Raw genomic sequence first — 15,350 nt, 5'->3', positions numbered from 1 at the left:
TAAATTAATATTACCAATAGCAATAGTCATCACCGTACTTCCTGTTCATATCTTATCCCAAGTTGTTCTTCATAGTTTGCATCAAGTGACTATAGATAGATAGATAGATAGATAGATAGATAGATAGATAGATAGATAGATAGATAGATAGATAGATAGATAGATAGATAGATAGATAGATAGATAGATAGATAGATAGATAGATAGATAGATAGATAGATAGATAGATAGATAGATAGATAGATGGTTTCATGGTTTTGATGTCTTCACTATGTATCTACAATGCAAAATAAGCAAAATAAAAGAAGAATTCATAAAAATGTTTTCTTAACATTTATAGATATTATCAAAAACAGTGATGCAATTACGTTAAGTAAGTTGCAGTGCCATGTTGCAACAGTTCTCCAGTATAACAAAGTTTTTGCTCATTTATTTAAATATAGAACATTATTTACACATAAATAAGTCAGCTTTAAAATGAACATCGGTTCATGGTTAAAGATTTGTGCTGCTGTGAATTTCCACAAATAAATTTAAATGAGAGCACATCAGGAAAGGTTCGGCCCATGCTTTGTTTTGGGGGTTTTCCCCGTAAATGGGTCAGAGTGAGATACCTCGTTGTACCCATCTTTGATGTCCACGTCCCCGCGGTGTCCGAGTTCAACCGGCGGCGATGTGTCGCGCGCCCCTGGTGTAGAAAAAAAAACAAAAAACAGAGAAGGAAAACTTAATAGAAATGGCGGAGAGTGCAACGACGCTCAAAGGCTTGAGAGCCCAGATGGGTAAGCGAAGAAAACCATTAGCGTGTAGTTGTTAGGCCTGTTTGTGCCGTACAGTGGGGTAATAAGTTTATGATGTTTGCAGGCAGCCGCGGCCGTTTACCGGGGTGTTTGAGCGGCAAGCTTTTCTGGCTAGTAAGCGTTAGCTCTCAGTTCGGTCACCTGCTTACAATGGACGCAGGGAAATCAACAACTTCTCTATCTAAAGTTAAACGTTGGTTTGTCCAAAACTGGCTTCTGTTTATAGGTACTAACATTAAAAAGCCAAATGAGCTAATGCCACTCAGTAAAAGTTCTTGCAGTTAATGTTAGCCAAAGAAACAACTTAATGTTTGTAGTTTGAAGCCGGTTGACATATCAAAACGAAATATAAGTTTTGACGTACGACTCTGCTTTGCCTTTGCTTTATCTCAGTGTGACCACATTGGATAACAAAATGCTATGGTTTTACTGACACTTGAGGCTTGCACACGAAGCTAACTGCCTGTAACTACCAAACTCTGTTGTCTAGCTCTTCGTTCGTGGATTCCTGTCACTAGTAAACATTTGATCATCTCAGCCCTTCATTTGTGTATGTTTCGACAAACTGACTGGTTGTTTGGAGGCCACGTTTTCTCTTGCTATAAATCATGAAGCCCACAGTACATCAGAAATTTTGCAGCTTCCTGCTTGAAAGTCCTCTTATCTTTGCAGGATGATCTTTCCCTCTCCTGCCGGTCAGTTGTGTCTGTTTTGTTGGCATATGGCATTACCCCCTCCACTTTTAAGGGTGGATAACTGCAACAATGATTGACCTAAATTTCAGAAAAAAAGCTGGAGTTTCAGTCTCTGATTGGAGAGTTTCAGTGCAGACCTGTTTTTAGTTGGATGTTTTTAAAGAGATGCACTGATCAGGCTTTTCTAGGTTCACATTGATGTCCTGGTTTCTCTAATGAGGTCTGACCTGACGATTCTGATTTTTTTGTTTTTTTTTGTTTGTCTGACTTTTTTTAAATAAACTCAAAAAATGCATCAGTGCACATGCTATTGGAGCAATTATAGCCTGAAAATGGCTGAAGTTCTTAGTTTTGATGGATTTGATGAACAGGAGCTGAAAGCTATTTTTCTCTCCCAGTATTTGACCTTTAGATCACTGTTTAGAGCTGACGACCAAGGATCTGTTTTTGTAGTTTTTTGCCTAAAGACTATAACACATAAGAGATAAAATGTACTGCAGATTTTTGCTAGAAGCATAAAAGCATTAGTACCCAACCTATGTCTGATTTGTTACTTTTATTAAACCTGACCAAAGAACATCGGATTACATGGTGTTGGTTAATGCATTTATGCATGTGTTTTGGTACATGTCATGAATACAGCAAAAGAGTTATATTGCTCAGTGTTTGGCCTCAGATCACCAATCAAAGCCAATCAAGAAGAAAAATGGCTGATTATGCTTTGTCTGATTGATTTGTGCATTACTATTTTTTTCTGATTCTGAATTGCGTTGGTGACTTGATTTTAGTGTGATGAATGGTAGAGATTCATTGAACATGCTTTTCTTCTAAGTTTGATCTGCTGTTTAATGATTTTCCAGTTTTATAATTTTTTCTCTGGTCTATAACACATAACAGATGAAATGTGTTGCACATTGTTTGATGGAGGTAGTCAATTTTAACCTAACAGAAAATGACGATCATCCCATTTTATGCCTCAAAGCATAAACTCAAAAAAATTGCAAACGATGCACACGCAGTTTGTTGATGCTTTTATTGCCTGAAAATGCTGAGAGTGATTAATATAATAAATTGTATATAGAAAAAAAATTGTTTTTTACCTGCAGATGAAAGAAAAATTGTCCGATTTCAGGCTTTGGCTGTGTGATTGGTGAATTTCTAGTTGTTGTTTTTTTTATTTTTATCCTTAATGTAGATGTGTCGTTTACCTGATTTAAGCTTTGGTCTTACGTTCAGAAACCTGCTTTGTTAGGCAAAAGAATCTCTGCATTTCTGGATGCAGAGCCACGTGGGTAGACTGAAGCAGCATTTTCTGTCAGTGCTTTTCATCACTGCTTAACTGAGCTCATATAGACTTGGATGTTTACTGCGTTTGCATCTGTGGGCATGAATGATTGGCTTGTTATGGCTGCACCAGCATTCGGGCTGTGTTGGAGCAAGTTCGTTATAAAGGAGTTTGCTGCATACCCAGTTTGGGTGTAGGCACGTTTTTACTCCTGACTACAAGTGGACCATATTCAGAGCTGATCTTCCTGTTTCCCCCTTAACTTTTCCAGTCGTGATTTTCTATCTGGAATTTGTGTCCACCCAGTTCTGTGGTTTTATGAAAATGTCCACAGAGTTTAGAGTTACGTGTTGGAATTCTGGCTTTGCAAGGAATTAAAAAATGAATTGTTTGATTGACCTTGAGTCAGACTAGAGGACTGACTGATAAAATAATGTAAAGAATCTGGCTCGTGGGCATTGTCTTTTCCACAAGAATGTTAGAAAAAAGATTTACCTGGCTGTTTTTGAAGGAAGATCACAAAGTTGCATGTGAAAATGCAAGCTTATACAGGTCTTGCTACAGTAAATGCTTTTAGAGAAATAAAAACAGAAAAAAATTATAGTCTAAAAGCAGAAAATCTGTTTTTATTTATTATATTCCTATATTGACCCTTAAGTTGTTTATTTTACTTGCACAAATGTCTTTTTACAGTTTTGATTGAAACTTAAGTTTATAGCATAAGTGAGCACACACATCTATACAAACCAAACAAAAGAATTTGAATTGCAAACTAAGTCAATTTGTGTATATACCATGACTAAAGTAATGTCAGGTTATCTGTTTATTTAAGTCTAATTTTCAATGATGTTGTACATATATTTACTCTTTCCGTAAAGATTTCTTGTCACTGTCTGATATTCGTACTCGTACTTGGCGTCTTCCACTTTATCCGGGACCGGGTCGCGGGGGCAGCAGACTCAGCAGAGACACCCAGACGTCCCTCTCCCCAGACACCTCCTCCAGTTCCTCCAGGGGGAGCCCAAGGCGTTCCCAGGCCAGCCGAGAGACATAGTCCCTCCAGCGTGTCCTGGGCCGTCCCCTGGGCCTCCTCCCGGTGGGACGTGCCTGGAACACCTCCCGAGGAAGGCGTCCAGGAGGCATCCGGTATAGATGCCCGAGCCACCTCAACTGGCTCCTCTCGATGTGGAGGAGCAGTGGCTCTACTTCGAGCCCCTCCCGGATGGCCGAGCTCCTCACCCTATCTCTAAGGGAGTGCCCGGCCACCCTACGGAGGAAGCTCATTTCAGCTGCTTGTATCCGGGATCTCGTTCTTTCGGTCATGACCCAAAGTTCATGGCCATAGGTGAGGGTAGGAACGTAGACCGACCGGTAAATCGAGAGCTTCGCTTTTCGGCTCAGCTCTCTCTTCACCACAACGGACCGGCACAGCGGCCCCATTACTGCGGCAGCCGCTCCGATCCGTCTGTCAATCTCCCGCTCCATTCTTCCCTCACTCGTGAACAAGACCCCGAGATACTTAAACTCCTCCACTGTCTGATATTGTTTTTCTTTAATTCTTTTCGTGTATGCAACAAATCTGAACACACACGAGTAGTGTGAATTTTTGACACTCTCATTTGATTAAGTTAAAGCTGCTCTGTTGACTGATTTCACATTTTGATGAATCCCCGTGCCACTGCACAGACCCAACCATCACTTTACAATTTTTTTCATTTGTAAACGCAATAAGTTTATGAATATTTATAACAATCCTTGATTCCTGACTCTGTGATGTCAACATTCTTAAAAAACAAAATCAGGTAAACATTAAGAATGTGTTGACTTTGCTGTTGAACCACTCGAGAAGGTATCAACCCCTGAATCCTTTACCCGATTGTAGTTATGCCATTTGAAGTCTGTGATAGATAGTTGTAGTGTGGCTCTGATGACTGTGAGTTTTGAAAGGAAATAGTTTGCAAGATCTTATTATTTTTGGGTTAAGTCTTTATTTAATGTCTCTCTTTAATTTGATAAAATCTGGAATTTGTCAAAAATGTCCACTTTGAAAACTTTATCCTTCTTTCAGAGCTCTGCGTTCTTATGCCGTCACTTGTTGCCAGGCATGGGACCTTATGAGATCCTTAGCTTGGGGTTATCTCAAGTATGAATACCACTATTATGTTATTTACAGAAATATAAAACAAAAATATATTGGGTTACAGCTATAAAACGTTACCCATAACATTTATTATTTTCAACCCATACATGTAAGCAAAAATATAGTGTAAACACACCTGCTACATTTAGTATGACTATAGTAAATATGATTATTGTGTAGGATATTATTGCTTTTTGTCGTTCTGCACTGTCAGTTGAACAAATGGATTTTGGCTGGTCAATTAGTCAGGCTGTCTGCTCTGATAATTGGGCTATAGTTCCTTTCCTGCTGTAGTTTAAAACAGTCATTTTAGCTAGGTGATTTGTTGTGGTGCTTTAGTTCCCAACTAAATCTGTCATTCTTACAAGCTATCAAAAAGTGTAGTAGTCTTCTTTCTGCCTGCTGATCAGCAGTGTGCAGCAACAGGTGAGGGAGAGCCAGAATCCCCAGCTAATTGTACTGTATGTATTGTTAGAGTGCAACCAGAAGCAGTTTCATACTGTGTGTCTGGTGTAAACCTGATCTTGTGTCACTGCATTGATGCAGATTTCTTTATGTTCACGTCACACGCTAAACAGGCTATATACAGAAAAATGAAGATCTGTTCAAAGAATAGCAGAAATGTAAACATTTATCTGGATTTTTGGGAATAGTGCTGGTTGTACAGTCTGAGCTGCTGCCTGGTCGGAAGATCTGCAAAATGGCTTATTTGTGCATTTAGGAGATGTATCTTCAAAATTCACTGACAGATAGGATAGTTGGAGTATGCATTTCTATTATAGGAAGTTTTGATAAGCCATTTTTTTCTACAAAGTCAGTTGTGGTCCAGTGTTGCAAACTATTGAAGTTTTCTTTTACTTTGGTAACAGACATCTGTCTGGATCAGATCTGTGATAATGAGATTTCACGGTGCTTGTATTTATCACAGAACAGGATGCTTGCTTCCTCATGCTTTGTTTCCAACTTGTTTTGGTTCTGCACAGTCTGCGAAAAAAAATAATTACAGATGACAGGCAGAGGTTTGCAACATTCATGCTGCCTCCTGTAAAAAACATAATATAAATTCTGCTTTCTTATAAAGAAGTACAGAGCAAGTAATGTAAAAATGTGTGTGTTGATTAAACATGAGCAGGATTTATGAATGCAAATGATTGATGCCTTCATCTGTATGAAAAATTTGTGTACCTGGAGGAACGTTCTCTATCAAACAGTGATGTGTCATCATTTCCTGCTTGTGCTGCAAATAGCCAAGGCTTACGGTTGCATAAAGAGGCCTTGGTAATCCTAGAGCAGCTTTGGTGTGTTGGTTTGTTAGCATTTATCAGCAGTGTCATCTGAGCCGAGATCCTGAAGGTGACTACATTGGATGGTTGATTGCCTGAGATTGTATTTTTAATGCTGCTCAAAAACAGTTTAGTTATTTTATATAGAATGAAACAAGAAAGTATCATTGCTTTAAACGATAAATATTAACCCCTCTCCCATTCAGTTTTTTTAATCAAACTGGCATTCTAATATTACTAAAGCAGTCTTTCATAGCTGTTGTTTTAAGGGTGTCTTTGCTGATAATTGTAGAGGATATGGGGAGAAACTCGACACCACTCCTCCCCTCTTCTCTGAGTCATCTGTCCATGAGATGGTTGTATGCTTGCAAATTACCCTAAACTTTGAAGAAAGATGTAAGATATTCAGCTCAACAACTCACCATAGCACACAGAGCAAATCAGGCACAGACAAGAGCTCTGCAAGCTGTTGACAAAAATACTTTAATATATCTCATCTGCTTGTTAGTTCAAATAATTGCGAAGAAGTTTCATTGCTGGCCAATGGTTTCAAATCACCACAGCATGTTTACAAGTAATATACTTCTCCAGTGCTGCTAACTAGGCCTGTGTAATGGAGATTGTTACTTTATCACCAGTCCAGTTGGGTCCATTTCTTGGTGCCGTTTAACTTTTAAAGACCAGAGTTAGGAAGTGTTGCTCAAATGGGATAATGTGAAACAACTGCATTTTTTCTGTTGTGCTGAAGCGTACTTATGGTGCATCAGGGAGAAATAAATTACATGGTCCAAAAGGTTTTAAAGACACATCAATATGAACATCGTTCTTTGTTTTTTTGATAACACGTCTGCCTATTTGTTACAAAAATATATAACTCAGGATGATAATTTCCTGTTGATGCCAAATAAAATGCAATGGGAAATGTTTGGCAGTCTGAGGGTGTATTCACACTTGCCACTTTTGGTCCGCTTTAAACGGACCAGAGTTCGTTTCCCCCCTTGGTCCGGACCTTTTGTGCAGGTGTGAATACACTCAAGTGAACCCTGGTCCGGTCTCGATCCGCTTCCAAACAGACTCTGGTGCGGTTCGCTTATGGTCTGAATACAAACCAGCTCGGAACCAACTCCAAAAAGCGTACGTCTCTTTGGACATAAAAAGCCACCGTAGCCGGCAGGAAAGGTGTGTGTTGTAAGGTAATCATACCTGATAAGCTGTGTGTTGCTTAGCAACGCTACTGTCTTGTTGTGGGACAAGGCACGTAAAGAACGTGGGCGTTCAGCTCGTATTCCCCGACGGGGTTCCAACATTATAAATGGAACGTCTCAAAGTCTTTGTTGAATGAGCTGCTCTTCACCCTCCCAATAATATTGCAGCTTTAATAACGGCATAAATATGCAGAACAGAGGAGCTGCAGGCAGCACGTCTACAGCTGTTTTCCTACATTTCTGGGTCTGTGCTCTGTCCCGCCCCTGTCATTTCTGTCCAATGGGAACAATGATCGTCGCCCGCGTGGCTTTGTTTACAAGTAATAGTTCACTTGCAAAGAGTACAATGTGAAAACAAACCGCACCAAATGAAAAAAATAAAGTTCGCTTTTGGTCCGGACCAAAGGACTTTCCTGGTGTGAATACGATGCAATGAATGACCTTAAATTAAAGAGGAACCAACTTGAAAAGGAGGATTTATTGTAGTCTGAGCTGGAAGGGTGGAATAGTTCTTCCCTTCAAATATAACAGCTCACTAAATGGGATACTTCCAAGTCTATTGAGCCCAAAAAGTGACAGGATTGTTGTTTTCAAGCTTTTGCAGTTGACAATGACTTTCGGATGCTAAATATGTGCTCTCACGTGCAGGAAGCAGATTTTTTTCAAATGTGGCCTGCAAGTAGTGTGGTCAGCATATTCATCTTAGGATGATGACTAGTTGGACAAAAGTGTATCCACTTCAAGTCATAAATACCATAAGGTCCACCCTTGTATTTAGCAGTTCAGACACTTCCTGAGCAACAAGCAATTTAGCTGTAACATGCTGCAGGGCACAACATAGAGTGCAGCTGCAAGAAGAGTAGCAGAAAAGAACCCATACCAGCTGATGTGACTTTTGATTTTCATACGTATATTATTTCACTCAGTGTTTGATGGAGGCTGTTAAAATGCTACTGTTGATGTTGTTATAGTCGACCAGGACTGTTGTAATGCACACTGGCCTGAATCCTGTTTAGTGTTTTCTTTGTCTACCCTGCAGAGCTTAGCAGCTGGGTCATTTGCCCCCTGGAGGTCTTTACTGCCTGCCATATAAAGCCCTCAGGTCAGCGCTGAGCTGACTTTAATCAATAAGTGTCTGTGATCTACTCACAATGGTTTGTTGTGCTTTTTGATAATCTTTTATGTCACACAAAAAATGCAAATATTAATTGACAATACCCTTGGGTCATTTATTGCTAAGATAAATGGAGCAGAGATGCATTACATTATTAAATTATAAATGATGATCACATGACAGTTGTGTGGCATATTATCTTCTGCAGGCCTGAACTAAATTTGAATCATAATCCAACACCTCTCTGCTTAGCAAGGAAGGTATTATGCACCGTTACCAGAATGTGCTTGAGATCTTTTAAAGTTAGCTGAGTTTGTCTCATCGTCAGTAGTGATAAATGCTAATGTGTGCAAATCTCCATAGTGACAGAGTGCTGAGAAGGAGCTCCTGTCATTGGCGTTTTCATTTCTATGAGCACACCTGACTCTCTTTAGTTCTGTTACGAAAGCAGTCTCTTCCATCTCATTGAAGCTTTCTTAATCAAGACTGAAAGGTGTGTCATGGAAGAGCTGGGTGCATTTTATTCCAAGATGTTTTTTATTTGTAAATCATTAACCCATCTACATGCTGAGATCAAAACTCAGGAGTTAGTTAAAATCATGAAAACATCGATGTTAGTGTCATAAAGTCCTAAATACTTTGATATTTACATATTCTGGTGTTATGCTTAAATAGTCTTCATAGTGGAACTAAGCAGCTGCTCAATTCCTTCCTGTCAGCTTTTACTTCCCTCTATGAAACTGTTTACTGCACTCGAAAATCTAACATTTAAAAAAAAAAACAACTGAAATGGAAGTGTGGATTTTTATAGAGCTTATTTGAATCTATTGCAGTTTCTTATAGTAGCATATTTACAGCCAGGATGGTGACAAATATAAATGTACGTATATATTAAATATGAAGGGATTCTCATATTGTTTGACGTTTCATGTGTTTAGTCTTTAAACCTTCTGTCCTCCTTTTATTCGTCTATGAATCATCTCAGCTATTAATCCATGTTTGCCATCATATGGACCTAAGAGTGGTTGGGAAGCAGCTCAGTCTTCCTAAGCTGTTGAAGTATCACTTAGCAACGGTTACCCTGCCGCATAGTGTGTTTTTCTGTCCGCCTCAATCAAACAGATTGCATTATGTGTAAGTAATGTATACTTTAACAGCGTACCTGTAGTTTTTGCAAATACATATACATAAAATGAAGACAATAAAAACTTTTGTTTATTAGGTTTTTGTTTCTGTGTATCGTAATTGTAATTGGCTGTTCATGAGTATCATTAAAATGTTATGCAGTCCAGTAAGGCTGCACAATATTTTGCAAATACATCTTCATCACAAAATCAGTATGTGCAATATTAAAAAAGGACTGTGGTCCCGAATGACTGTTTGGAGTGCAATAGTTGGAGAAGAAAGAGGGGAAAAAAGACATATACTGATATTGTCATCAAAATATTTACCAGTATTAATGCCATCTCGAGGTTTTCTAATAACGTGCAGCACTACAGTCCAGCCCAAATTTGTAACCAATTAGTGATTGATTGTTCACTCAGAATTGGAGCAAAAGAGGATGAATGTGGGAGTAAAAGTGACATGCACACAGAGGGTATTAGTGATGAGTTGCATTTAACTTGTTGCATTAACTTAACCTTTTTGATGGAGAAGAGCTTCTAGCAACGTTACTCTTGATTGCAGTTTTTTGCTCCTCTACCAGCCTCTGGTCAGTTGCCTGAATTAAGTACAGCACCACACAGTTTCAGGGGTTTTCAAACTCCAGTCATCGAGGGCCGGTGTCCTGCAACTTTTACCTGTGTCCCAAGCCCAACACGCCTCAATCAAATGACTGAATTACCTTCTCATGAACACAGCTTCTACTGAGTCCTTCTAATGACCTAATTATCAATACCAGTGTGTTGAACTATGGACATATCTAAAAGTTGTGGGACTCTGGCCCTCGATGACTGGAGTTTGACACCTGTGGTTTATAGCAAAGTGATGTATGTACACAAGCTGGCTTGTTCTAATGTCATTTTCTGTCTGCTGAGCCTGCTGTAGCTTTTGAAGTATAAAACGGTAGATATTGTCACTAGTAGTTATCACCCTTCAAACATAGAGATGGTCCTGACTTGGATATTAGTTTTAAATACATTGTTTTGAAAGAGAGATTAGGAAATTTGTGTTTCTCTACCCTTATTTTGCTACTTTGTCAACATTTGTTTTTTTTTTTTTAAATCATGTAAGCAGGTATAAACCTTGGCTTCCACCTATTCCTTTTTTGGTAAATAATTGGTTTATAGAATAATGGTGTTTTATTTTGATTTCCTTTTCTGTAATGTTGTAAATTTACCAAAATAAATTACTCGAAAACTGACTCAATCAATTTTGGTTACTTGATTTAAGAAATAAAGAGAGAGATATTACAGTCAGTTTACTCAGTATTCCAGTAGTCAGCTTACCGAATACTGCTTTCACTCCTACTCAAGTAGTTTTTTGATGACTACTTGTACTTCAATTTAAAAAATATATAATAAAGTTATGTTACTTCTGACTATGACTCTGAAAACCCTAAATATTTTATTAGTAGAGCGTTGATGCTTCTGTATAATAGAGGTAAAATAAATAAATGTCAGTTACTTGTGCTTGAACCGGCTCCTGGTCATTCAGATGTTCTTGTGTTTGTTTAAATTTGCTCAAATTAAATGCCCAAATGTTAATCAGTAGATTTTCACATATATTAATGACACACATACTGTACACTGTGTCATATCCCGGCATTTACTGCAGGGTGACTCCTTCCACTAGGATAGAGGTTACATTGACATGCAGTGTTCAACCTCATGACACTTAAAATATATATATATATTGGCCAACAGCTATGCATTTAAAACAGACCTTTGATGATATGTTTATCTGTAGATTTTCACTAAAAAAGTCCTCAGCTTTTATTTATGAGGTTTTAAAGGTCAGTGTTGACCTGACTGAGGATGCAGACCTAAACATATGAGGAAATGCATATTTTTAACAGACAGGTCATCTAAATAGCACATGAATGCACAGATGGTATGTTTGCAATCCCAAAAGTGTTTTATTGAAGCAGTCCAGTTTTAAAACAGCATGCAAACATTACCATAAGAAAATGTTCTTCAAATAAATATTTTCAGTCGTTGTGACCGCTGTAAACATGATGCTGACCATCTGTGTTTTTCTGAGCAGAACTTTTCATAACTCAAAAAAAAAGTCTGACACAATTATCTAAAGTTTGTAATGGAACATGCAACTTTTCATATAACCTTAATGAAGGATAACTTTGTACGAAAGTCATAATTCACTTCATTGTTCACTATTTTTCATTATGTTTCTGATTCGTGGAGAAGAGACTGTTGACCATCCTGACAGAAGGAGTGACATGTTGATGCAAATGATCTGATAATCGTAGAGCCCTTTCTGGCCTCCTTGTGCTTTTACCAGAAAATAAAGTTTGGCAAAAATGTTCTGCACTGACAACTGATGTCATGAATTATACTTTGATTTTCAGAAATGTTCATTTCAGACTTTCATGAGACAGAAACTAAAGGTAGACCGTGAAATGTGGAGCTCCGGTCAGATATTTATGTTTTTACTTTCTGTCAATATTATTGATAAAAGATGTGACCTTAGGAAGTCAAACGCAATGGGACCTTTCATCTGCCAATTTCTGGATCTAAATGTTCCGACCTATTAATGAATGCTCTGATATCTGCTAATGTGGCTGGAATATTTCATTTATTGACTTTACATACCTACAATATCTAACATTGGAGGTATAAGTTTTTGGTTAAATAGACTAATATTCTGGATAAATACATACTGTCTGGGTGTCTTTGGAGGGGCTCAGAATTTCTGCTGTGATATTCCCTGAAGTTGATCTGTTCATGTCCGCATTGCGGCTCTTTTATGCCAGTGTTTGGCTCTCCTTTCAGTTTTGCCTCGTCACTGGGAGGGAGTTGGTGTCCATGCAGGCAGGTGGAAATATCATGTTACTCTAGTGTGAGAAACTATGATGAGTGCATGTGGTGTGTGCAGGACGATTTGGTTACCACACAACAACAAAGTAAATCATGTATGAAAGAAAACGTATATGGTATGATGTAACTTTTGCAGAAGTCTAGTTACATGGAAGATAATGTAAAACTTCTAAATCGTTTTTTTGAAATAACCATGCTTTCTTGACCTTTGGTGCCATAAATTGCGAAGAGCTTTGAGATGACTTGTTTTTTAAATTGCAGCAATATAAAAAAAACTTGACTGACTTCACATAACCATGTCATGCAGAACATTTCCGGATTGCGGTGCATGAGTGAAATTTGCAATGGAAATTGTAGATTTTAGGTTTTTGTTTATGCCTAACAAACAAGAAATAGTAACACTGAGCCTTGAGTACTGTTTGTCAGCAGTATTTCTTTTTATGGGTTGACTTTCCATTGCTTTTATTGCTTTGGCACTTTTATATATATTTCTACATGTAATTTGTGCTCTCACAAGTACTTTTTTCATTTATTTAGTTATTTAGTATATAAAAGGCTTGCATGACTGAAGGAGATACCCCTTGAAAATATTCTAATTTTGTCACATTACAACTAAAAACAATGTATTAATGTAATAGAGCCAAACAAAGTAGGGCATGTTTGTGATGTGGAAGGAAAGGAATACATGGTTTTCATTGAAACTTTGACTAGGCCATTCTAACACTTGAATATGGTAAGATCGTAACCATTCCATTGTATCTCTGGTTCTATGTTCAGTAGGGCTGCATGACATTAGAAACATGGGATATTATTGGTAAATATTGGGGTGCGGACTTCAGTTGCAATTAATGAACATGTTCCTGTCTCTTTCTCGTCCGTGCCTCCAACAAGCTGAGTTTTACGTTGGCATGCAGTTGCGAGTTTACGGCACTTCGAACAAGTTAGCCCACAGTTATGGCAATCCAGTCAGTTCTTTGTGGTATTAAAATTGCACACAGTTATTTTGCTCTGACAGCCTATTGGTGAAATTCTGTGCAGCCCTCATCTTCTTCTTGTCCTGCTGGATGATGAATCTCCTACGGCTTTTGCTGCAGCTAACAGGCTTTGTTCCATTATTGCTCCATTCATCGTAGATTCACTTTCTGGTCAGCTCTGGCCATCTTGCTGTGGCTGCTGAGGTAAAGTATAGTTGCAGCATGATGCTGCCACCACCATGTTTCCGTGTGGGCATGGTGTGTTGAGTGTGTTTCATTGTTAGTAAAAAAATATTTAATTTAGTTTGATCTCACCACCAGAGGATCTGCTTTCACTTCTTTGTTCTGTCCCCTACATGACTTGTAGCAACAGGACATCCTTTTTCCTCTTACTTCATAATTATATTGAAGTAACTCATAAAATTGCAATAAAATGCATTAAAGTTTGTGGTTGTGATGGGAAAAGAACTGGTATGAATACTTTTGCAGTTTTCCAATGTTTCAATGTTTGTTTCACCTAATTATTACAGAGTTGCGGGTATTAAAATCACATCACATCAGCCATGCTTTGGTGCCATAAATAAAAATAAGGCCTGTGTCATTTGTGAAAGTGTGTTCTGTAATCATTACTATATAAGATTTGTTCAGCTGAGGTCATTGCTTTTGATAAATGTCAACAGTAGCATTTCATACTGGTTGTGGAGTGAGTTGAGAGCCTTTCAGGACAGATTTGAAAGTATCAGTCAATACTGTGAGTATCACAGGACTGCTGGTCGTTTTGCTCCTTGTCAGCAGTTCTGCAGTGCTGAATACTAGGCAGCCAGAGGAAAAAGAAGCTCTTAATTGATTCCAGGGCTCAAAAAAATTATCACATCCTCATCATTTCCTTCCTTTGTGGCCTTTGGGGTTTTCAGCGAGGCAGTGATAATTGTAAGAGTAGAAATGTGTCCTGCATTGACTAAATTGTGTAAATAGTATTAGCTTTCAAAGGATTGATTTCAGATATTTTTAAATAGAGTTGCCAGTGAGAGACAAAATGCGGGTGATTATGCCAAATGGCTGAGTAGACTATATGATGTTGGCTGGAAATCATCTGCTGCTCTCTTGAACTAGAATTCATTTGGAATGAAAACATTGGACAGAGAAAAGCATGTATTCTTAAAGTTTCAAATAAACCAGACTACTCTATTTATTTAGGATTATTCAAAGAAATGGTGTGTATTTGTGCGTAGTTTCATCTGTAAATCAGACGTCTCTGTGTCCCCTTACAGCTGCAGCTGCACAGGCACAAGCCGAGGAGCGGCGTAGCTTAGCAGCGAACAGTCCAGGACCCACAACCAACTCACCATCTAAACCTCAGGGTAGTAAGCCAGGTATGCGACACCACACATTGATACAGATACAATCAAAGCTCTCTTACAGCTTTATCTTCCATAATGTTAAATGATACAACACAACCCACCTCCGCCATCCTCCTGGTGTGGCTTAAAGGAGGTTAGTCATCATCTTATTACTGTAACTGTTGCCAAAGCTCATTATTGACAGTCACATGAACACATCTGCCTGTGTGATACAAAGCCTTTGTGACACTCTGCTTCAGTGTAATTCACCTGCTAGTTGTCTGTGTTGCTGCACATGTTTTTAGTTTTTAACCTACTTCATACTCGCATGTTTCCAGTTATTGACGGTGCCGCGCTTAGAGTAGACGACAGGCTGCGAGTGGCAAAAGAGAGGCGAGAGGAGGCAGAAAGACAACAGGGTAAGACAACAACATAGGTTTGTATGAAATCATGAAAATAAAGTTTTACTTTCTTTGACTATCAAATACTTAGTCAAGGTAAAACATTTATTCTATAAAA

At 38.4% G+C, this 15,350-nt stretch overlaps 1 protein-coding gene across 1 annotated transcript in view; it reads left to right on the top strand.

The window, feature by feature from the left end:
* The first annotated feature begins 633 nt into the window (after positions 1 to 633).
* The window catches only part of map7d3 (MAP7 domain containing 3), a 36,443-nt gene continuing 21,726 nt past the window's right edge, over positions 634 to 15,350 (top strand). The window contains 4 exon segments of the mRNA XM_047352924.1: positions 634 to 708; positions 710 to 782; positions 14,763 to 14,864; positions 15,170 to 15,250. Of these exon segments, the coding sequence (XP_047208880.1) occupies positions 634 to 708; positions 710 to 782; positions 14,763 to 14,864; positions 15,170 to 15,250 (331 nt within the window).

This window comes from Girardinichthys multiradiatus, chromosome 23 (assembly GCF_021462225.1).
Source record: "Girardinichthys multiradiatus isolate DD_20200921_A chromosome 23, DD_fGirMul_XY1, whole genome shotgun sequence".
In the NCBI taxonomy this organism is placed as follows: domain Eukaryota; kingdom Metazoa; phylum Chordata; class Actinopteri; order Cyprinodontiformes; family Goodeidae; genus Girardinichthys; species Girardinichthys multiradiatus.
Note: the sequence above shows the minus strand (reverse complement) of the source record. Positions and strands in the feature narration are given on the sequence as shown.